At 35.4% G+C, this 9,074-nt stretch overlaps 1 protein-coding gene across 1 annotated transcript in view; it reads right to left on the reverse strand.

The window, feature by feature from the left end:
• The window catches only part of LOC125229850 (transcription factor collier), a 45,044-nt gene extending 36,195 nt beyond the window's left edge, over positions 1-8,849 (reverse strand). The window contains exons 1-3 of the mRNA XM_048134789.1: positions 8,823-8,849; positions 8,234-8,307; positions 5,942-6,010 (exon numbers count right to left, since the gene is read on the reverse strand). Coding sequence (XP_047990746.1) covers positions 5,942-6,010; positions 8,234-8,307; positions 8,823-8,849 — 170 coding nt within the window. The remainder of the gene's footprint in view (positions 1-5,941; positions 6,011-8,233; positions 8,308-8,822) is intronic.
• Positions 8,850-9,074: the final 225 nt, after the last annotated feature.

Genomic DNA, 9,074 nt, shown 5'->3' on the forward strand with positions numbered 1-9,074 from the left:
GAGTACCTCCGCCGATATAAATCAGAAATGAGACGTCTCATTACTGCCGCTTTGATTTATTGATCTAAGGTCAGCTTTCTGGTGCCCTAAAATATGCAGCTCTTAAAACAAAATTTATAAATACTAAAAGTTACAGATGTAAGAATTTTAAGTCGAGCATTAGATAAGTCGAGTCGGCGGCAAGAAAATGCTTGGTTGGAGGGAATAAGAAAACGGTCATAGTTGTTAAGTCTTACACAGTTTCTGTCGCTATCTCGTGGATAAGAAGCCTAATCACCGCCGTCGCGTCTGTATCGGGCCGGCGAGCGCGCGGGCGTTCCCCAGGGTAAGCTTTTGGGACCAGTATTCTTTTTTTGGTTTACATTACGTTGTAAGTGTGCCGAATTACTTTGCGTCCCGCTTTTTATACGGAAATTTGTGATTTGTCTTTACGATTTAGAGATAGTGTCTTTGCATTACACCTAAGTTACTTTACTTTAAAAATATGTATACTTACGTAAAAAACGTATTCAAATATTTGTTTTTAAATTATAATACAGTAAAGAAAATTCCACAAACTATTTAATTTAGGAGAAATAGGCAAATTATAAAAGTCTTTTCTACGAATAGAAACCCGAAAGCTATTAATAAAGCGACTATGAACTTATCGAAACTTTCCCGTGTAACTGCACCGGGTCGCGCACCAACAAACTTGCTGCAAACTATTTGTAATACGAATTTATTGTTCTTGTTATGCGTTAACACTGAAAATTTATTACAATATGAAAATCGAATTTAGTTTCTTTGATTGTAAGAGTTAGTTAATTTAATTAATGGTAAAAATATGATTGTGGCGATTTTGTAGGTGAGTAAATAGTTTTTGAAACATTCCATTAATTTAATATTCCATTAAGTTAATTAAAATGTCCTCTGTGCTGTGAGATTCAGCATTCAGCGTAGGTTTTAAGTGTCTAACTTATGCTTATAAAATTACTAGCTTTTGTCCGCGGCTTCGCTCGCGTTAGAAAGAGACAAAAAGTAGCTTATGTCACTCTCCATGTCTTGAACTATCTCCACTCAAAAAAATCACGTCAATTCGTCGCTCCGTTTTATCTTGAAAGACGGACGAACAAATAGAACTAATAGTAAAGAATGCAAATGTACGGTACACGGGTAAAGTGTCAACAAATTTGCAAAAGTCAACATTTTCAAGATCAAGAGAGAGAGATTTCATCCCTATCATAAAATCGGAAACATTTTAACGCGCCCGGTATCTATGTAAAAATAACCTAATGGAGAAATCGGCCCCTTAGAAAAGAATTTATTTGGCGAAAAGGCGCAGCGGCGGCGGGCGTATCTAATGAGATAATATAATAGCCGTGATTCTCGGCTGCGCCGTTCGCGGGACCGAAAATTACCGGAAAACTGCAGGCAAAGAAACGAGCTGAAGCAAAATAGCAAGCGTTTTATTTAAAAGAGTTTCAGTATCTACATCTCATTTTTAAATCAATGCAAATTGGTAGTTAACGGGAAACAGGATTGGAGTAAACTTTAGTGGTGTTATTGCTAAGGAAAAGACGGTTCATCGTTTTTATCTAAGAAGGTCTGAAACTGGAGCCAATCTTTAAACAATCCTAAGACTAATGTTAGTCCATTCCTTAGCTAAGAAGGTTAATCTCTAATTTCAGCATAATAGGTGCAACCTTACCTAAACATGCAAAAAGAAACATAGCTTTTTGGTATCACAGGGATTAACAACTCAAAGTAACATTTTTAGCTACGAAACTAAAATGATCGATTTCAAGTATATCAAATACCAAGCACAGGAGGGTCATATCGAATTGGAAATTGATTTTGTTGCTCCCGAAATAGGGTGTAAAGATCCCATTGTAATATAGATGTCAGCCATATGTCGTGCCAAGTTTGCCCCTTTAGCGACCTCTAGAAATGTTACCAATTTGATTTTCACATCAAAAATAACAAAGGCCTCAGAATTTGTCAATACTTTTATTTTTATGTCCGAGTTTTTCAGGATTTATTCGATACATAAGTAATGTATTTACTTACTTAATAAAAGTAGATATGCATATGTAATTAAAAAATATAAACGCATATTCTTTTTATACTATGATCACTACGAAGTGTTTTCGTTAATTGGTTAAGATGGTTATAATTTCTTAACATAGAGTGGTAAAAAAATGTTGGTAATGAAATTAAACAAACAAAAAGGATTTATAGACTAAGTTCCCATCAACCCCATCAATCTAGGTGTGATTGGCTGACTATAAAACACGGAATACTTTTAATCCTTTAATAGCTATTCCGGTCACAATATGTTTAACACAACAATTCGGTTTAGTACCAGGGTAACTAGCCAACGTTACGATCGCTTACTAATGGTAGCTAGCTCTCCCTATCGCTCTTCTTTAGTGGCGTGACAGAGCCAGACTGCGTTTCGATAGCTATGTAACGTCAACGATTGTCACATCGGCTAGGCCGGTAGTCCCCTCGTTTTACAGTCAAACAGAAACATCTTAATCATTACGCTTCATAAAATTCTTAAGTGATTGCCTGGGGGACGGTTGCGTGGCTGTGAATTGATTTTCAAAGTCCATCTTTTAATGTGATCCAAACCCCTTGAACACGCAATTGTCATTAAAATTACCGAAATGAACTAGTCGATTTGGTAGAACATTGATGTAAAAGTTATTTAGATAGATGGAGATCAAGAGAAAACTGCAGGACCATCCATAATAATCCATATTATAAATGGGAAAGTATGTGTGTCTGTTTGTTTGTCCGTCCTTCACGCCAAAACGGAGCGACAAATTGTCATGATTTTTTAAGTGGAGATAGTTGAAGGGATGGGGAATGACATAGGCTACTTTTTGTCTCTTTCTAACGCGAGCGAAGCCGCGGTCAAAAGCTAGTACAAAATAAATCTGTATTATACACAGTGTGTTTAAATGTCAGCTCAAGGAACTTCCCAAATTAATTAATGCACTTGTAGTTTTTTTAGATTAACATTCAGAAAAAGAAAACTATCAAAAACACAAAACCAATAAAAAAAAGCTTGCCGGTAAAAACTCGGAGCGGTAACATTTTCACCTAGCAAAAATACAAATTGGAAAAAAATTACACAGCTGAAATACAGCATCGCATAAGTTAATAGTAGTCGGCCGCGGGCGCGAGCAGAGATAATGAAATTGTGTACAGAGGCGCAACGAGGCGCGCGTGTCTCGGCCAAAAATCCACTTAACAAATTGCTGCTGATTCGAAGGGTTCTGGATTGTTGGCCGCTTTTACCGTTACGTCAATTATGCCGTGTTATCGATACCCGAACGCTTCTGTTAAACTGTTTCGAGCGTCCGGCGTGAACCAAATTTTGAATTCATGATGGACACCCGTTGTGTATGCCGGGATGTCTTTGAATTTTGATTGATGTTTTACACGTGATTATTTTATCAACAGTACTAAGTACAAACTAAGGGTTATAAAATAATACTATGTTAAATTAAAGGGCTATAACTTATGTTAAATTACCATGTTTTTATCATGTAATAGCAGCGGTATGCTACTATTTAATTTACTAAAACCATTAAGGTTATGACGCATGCATAAAATAATTAAACCATCAAAAAAGTATCATGTCGTCGGGGCGGCGTATAAAAAAGGAGGATGATAGCAGCAAATTGCGAAAAACACGACTGTAATGAATTCGGCGCGGCGCTTCGCACGCAATTGCACAATTTCAATTATCACATTAGTACACGAGTGTACAGGGCGCGGCCTGATGGATTATACAGGGGTACATTAGTGGCTTCTGACCGTGATAGTACCTCGCAATTGTCATTCAATTAATGCAAACTAGCGTAGGTATTGAAGTGAAGAACTCCCACACGTAAACAATGTGAAAACCGTGCTAACGTCAGCCAATACATATTCAACGAAAAAAATCGATTGTAATCTCACACGTTTGAACCGCAGTTTAATTTACATCAAACGTTGAATCAAGTTTATTAGCTGTTAGGAAATTTCCACGATCAACTTCATGCCTCGCCGAAAAGCAAAGGAAAGTTCGCTCACAAAGGCTGCCGTTCATTTTTTTGTTTCCAAGGTAGGAAAATTTGAATGGAGCGAATTACAAAAACCGACGAACGGATCGGTAGGGCTGTACCGATGTATATAGCATTTATACCAATAAAATATTTAAGTACATGAAAAATATAATGGCTAATGGCTATAGGGCTATAGGCTGACTGATACGAGTCATTAACTAATTATGTTGATTTATGTTTACACTGTAATATTTCAGTGTTTAAAGATATCTGTCACAACAATTTTATAAGATAATATTTTAAACTACTATGTGTTTTGAAAATTTTGAAATCTGATAATATTTAGTAGAAATCAACTAAACATAATAAATGCGCACGGTACAAATCTGCATAGGTATTTTGAGAACATTTTCTACGATCACTTTCCTACACTTACCTATTCATTTTCGCAACCCTACATTTTGAGTATCGAACGACGCGACGTACGATCGGGAGACGCCTATCTCTATTGAATTCCCGAAAAAGGACCAAAAATAAAGGCACGTCGACAGCACCCACCAATAGTTCAATCCCATTGAAATTTCGATATTTGTCAGTCTGAGTACTCTGAGTAGCTTGTGGGCATTAATCTAAACATTGGAAATTCAAATTTATGAATGACACAGCGTGAGCGCGTGGGGTGGTTTAGTCGGCTTTTGTTTTTATTTTTGGCAGCTAATTAAAGGGCATTTTTAGTGGTATTTTCTGAATTTTATTTTGATATGGAGCCAGCCGCAGTATGGCCTGCTTGCGAACGTATTGTTGCTTGTAAAATTTTTGCTTTTCTCATTTTTATTTTATCTGATACACAGTTTTCGTCGTTATGTTTACTACTTATCTGACATTACAGCTAATTTTATGAGGTGTCCAATAATGTATCTCAAAGTAAGATTTTTTATGCAAAGCTTGTAGGTATGTTACCTATTTTAGAGGTCTTTTTTACCCAAGAATTCCTGCAAAACGTTCAATAAAGTCGCATACTCGCTACAATCGCGGTTCAATATTGAAATCTTTCGTTTGCTCTGGTATAAATTTTGGCACGTGCGTTTAAATAACAAGTTTGCCCTCTTGTAAAACAAATGTTTATTCGTTCCTACAAATAACTAAGTATTCACAGTTTTTCTCAACTTTTCCCATCACTCGCAAATTTCCAGAGATTCGCAAATAAGTGGCAAATGAGTTACGTACCCACATTTCATTGTTCTCAAATCATGATTGAGTGGTGTAATGAAGGCAAACTTTTGCCGCAGACTTCGAGGCAACAAAAATAGCCGAAGTGAACTGAACACAAAGTTACAGAATCGGGGAAATGCATTTACCTGAGTTTTGAGATTGATTAACATTTCTAATTTCACACCTTTCCTGCCTTAATTTAAAGAGGATGGAAAATTATATACCTACTTACGTGTAAACAGTTTTATTTCGAATTTAGCGGTCTGTGTCGGAAATCTTATTTTTGTGCCATTTTTCATACATAACATCTCCAAATTTAATATATATTGTTAAACCTATAGCTTCCTAATCCTGAGTCGTGGAAGCATTTGTTTTGTTTTTGAATATGGATCCTTTTGTTACTCAATAAAAGTTCTAAATAAATTTTTGAATATGTACAAAAAAATTGTACACTGGTACTGAGGAGGTTAGAGATGTTAACTCATGACATTATGCATGTATTGTCTACTGTATTTAAAAAATAATTTTAAAAAAGTGTTAGATTTTGCATCGACTTTGCAATGGCTAGTGCCAACCGGCAAGTCATTTTTACATCGACCTGAAGTCACCCTACATTGTCTATTCTTTATATTTTTCCTTTTTGATACGAAATGTTTGTAACAATTTCCGGTATAAAGTTGTTAAACACTTACCTATCTATAATAACTGGATCTGAAGGAGTCTCGTTCCTGTTGCCACAACTCTTCTTGTCACAACACCGACTGAAACAAAATAGGTTTTAGAACATGACCAGAAACAAAAGTCAACTTATGTTAGATAATTCGATTGAACACTACTCATACCGGCCCATGTAACAAAAGCAAAAAATTAAAGTGTAGGCTATGCTACTCGTACTTATACTAATTAACTAACATTTGTTCAGCGACTTGTAAAAATTATGAAGTCATAATAAATATGTTTTTATACAAAATAAATATTGTTTTCATTGACGTTGTCTGTTACGCTTTAGACTTAGCAAAATTCGCAAGTAAAACTTTCGGGGTGATAAAAATCAAAATACAAGTTATTTTTAAAAATCGCTGAACAAATGTTAGTCAGTTTAATGATTATACCCGGTATATTGACATGTGTCATTAACTTGTGAAAAGTAAAATTCATTGACATTTGTTTTTTTTTTCTAGCGCATACATCATCAGCTACCTCTAACATTTTTCCTACAAAGATATAGCGAACTTTAATGTCCGTCGACTTTTCCACGTCTTTGCAATTCTGCTGAGAAGGGAAGAAAATCAATAATATTTGTGCCGAAGGGTTCCGTATCATTTATAGTGCTCCCGGTATAATGCGTCGCGAGTGAAAAGGTTACGTGGCCTTTAAATTAAATAAAAATCTCGCAAATGCTGTTTGATAGAGATTTTAGGGATCCGAAAGCTCTCGTGATCGTAGCTGGATAAGAAGAGTAAAATATAGTAGAAAACTATTTTTTCTACTGCCGTAGTGTTATCAGTGTCGTGCATAGATCTTTAAAACCCTACATAAAAGATGCCAGCCCCCGCCCGGCGCCAGTTGCATAAAATACTATTAAAGACAAACCCGACAACGTGCAGTTATAAGTTAAATAGGTATAATATGTATAACTTCTCTGAAGAGATTAAAACTATTTTACCAACTTCAGTTTTTCTTATTTTAAGAATGAACAAATAGTAAAATGTATTCCTAAACCAAAATGTACATTGGAATATTAAAGGTTTGTGTATAAAATGTAATTTTTAGGTATGTAAATGATTATATACCAGAGGAAAAATTAACTTAGTAAGAAAAGAGAAAGAAGGAGTCTTTACGCAATTTTCGTTGGTTTCTAAAGTAGTTAACCGGATGTGCTTTTTTGTAAAGTTATTATACCTAATTATATATTCAACATGACGTATTACTTTCAGTATTCAGTTAAACCATGTCAATATTTATTGAAACATGTGCATCAATAAACTTCAAGTCAAAACATAACGCGGATACAAAAAACCCAATATCCAGAAGTCTACTCCACACAATGTTTGCACTGTGTACATTGCGCCCTACCGGGCCTCCTTGACGCGAAGGGCAAAGACATTGAAAGGACAGACTCCCCTCGAGACTCTCCCCTGAAGACGTGCGGACGGGACGCACATATCTCGCAGAAAGAGTGCGCGATATTGCGTCTAAGGTGGAATAAAATTTTAATTGCTCACACAGATGCAGCTTTGTGTCGTTACGGTACTATTCCACGCACACGTCGTTTCGGCGGCGAGACGCAATGCCGGTCGGTTCCTAATGCTTAACTAGAGTAATACTCAGAAGAACTAGTGTAACTGGGTACTTAGTCAATGTCACAATCGCTAACGTTTCGTGAGCGTATCGTAGCTACCTCTCTCATCACTCTTCTATAGTGGCAAGACCAGACTGCGTTTCGATTGCCACGTAAGCGTCAGCGATTGTCACTTCGGCTAATATCTATTTCAAATATGTACGCTAGCTGTACGCGATGGTTCGACTCGCTTACGTAATGTAAGCAATTGAAATGAAAACCTGTGACTGGAAAAACAACCGCAAGGAAAACGGTTAAGTTAATAAGGACTCTCACTTCATTGTTTTAGTGAAGTTTAGGATTTAGAACTTACAAGTTAGATCTCTTACAGTGGTTTTAAAATTTGTTTAGTTTTATTGTTGTTATGTCACTACACTGATCTTTTTATTGTAAGTAAATGCAAACAAACAAAACAATCCATTAAGTCTGGATTTAAATTCCAAATAAGTGTCTCATATATTGTTGATATTGATATAGTAAAAAGCTTGCTGTGTGGTATCAATAGCCAGTTAGTAAGAACGATGACACGCATAAAATACAAAGTTTATGACAAATGAACGTTATGACAGTTCTAGGAATAAGTTTTTTTCTAAATGTTTGAACACATAGATAATCGGAAATAATGGTTTGGGGAGGTTCTTACCTGCACATAACTTCGTGTGTTAGAAGGACTCTGCACATCTCGGGGTTTTTGTCCTGGCCTTCGTAAACTATTGGCTGTAACAAAGAAAATATATATATTTTTTTATTTGGATAAGTAGAAAACATTCATATCAAATTGGTAAGTAAAAATGCCTTACAACTCTGTCAATATTAAAAATAAGTTAACTTGATATTCTAGTAAATCAATATTGTAATTGTTTTTTAAATAAATTTGTTTAGGACTTTTGTACAACATACAAGCATCATTATATAGTTGTGGTAGTACAAATTACCAAATTAGACACCGGCACGAGGTTTAAAATGAAATAGTGTTGCTCAGTTTAATAACAGCTTCGGTATATTTTAGACGAGAAAACTTTTTGGAGATTTTGTGAAGGGCGGGCCCGGTTTGATCAGTCATAGGAAAATACATATTTCAAAAACTTAAACAATAGTGTAATTTTTTATTTTAAAATACGATCCATATAAAATAGTCTATCTTCACGCTCGACCGAGTTATCTAATTAAAAATCAGCAGCAAGATAAGATTGTTCATCTTCATCAAGTTATTATTTTGCTAATTTATGTACCCCCTTCCGCATAATCGCGGGCGCCATCTAGTCGGATTAACATGCACCGCTACTTTATGCCCGAGTTTAATACAATACCTATTTATTTTACTAATTACTAAATGTTATCTAAAAAACATTATTGAAATTTGACTATTCATAAGTATGTGTACAAAATAAACAATATTTGATCAAATCTTGTCATTATATGTATACCTATGATAGTATTTTATACAATCGTGATATAATACAAAGCTTTTCAGTCGAGTACCA

Source organism: Leguminivora glycinivorella, chromosome 9 (genome assembly GCF_023078275.1).
Source record: "Leguminivora glycinivorella isolate SPB_JAAS2020 chromosome 9, LegGlyc_1.1, whole genome shotgun sequence".
NCBI classification, from domain to species: Eukaryota; Metazoa; Arthropoda; class Insecta; order Lepidoptera; family Tortricidae; genus Leguminivora; species Leguminivora glycinivorella.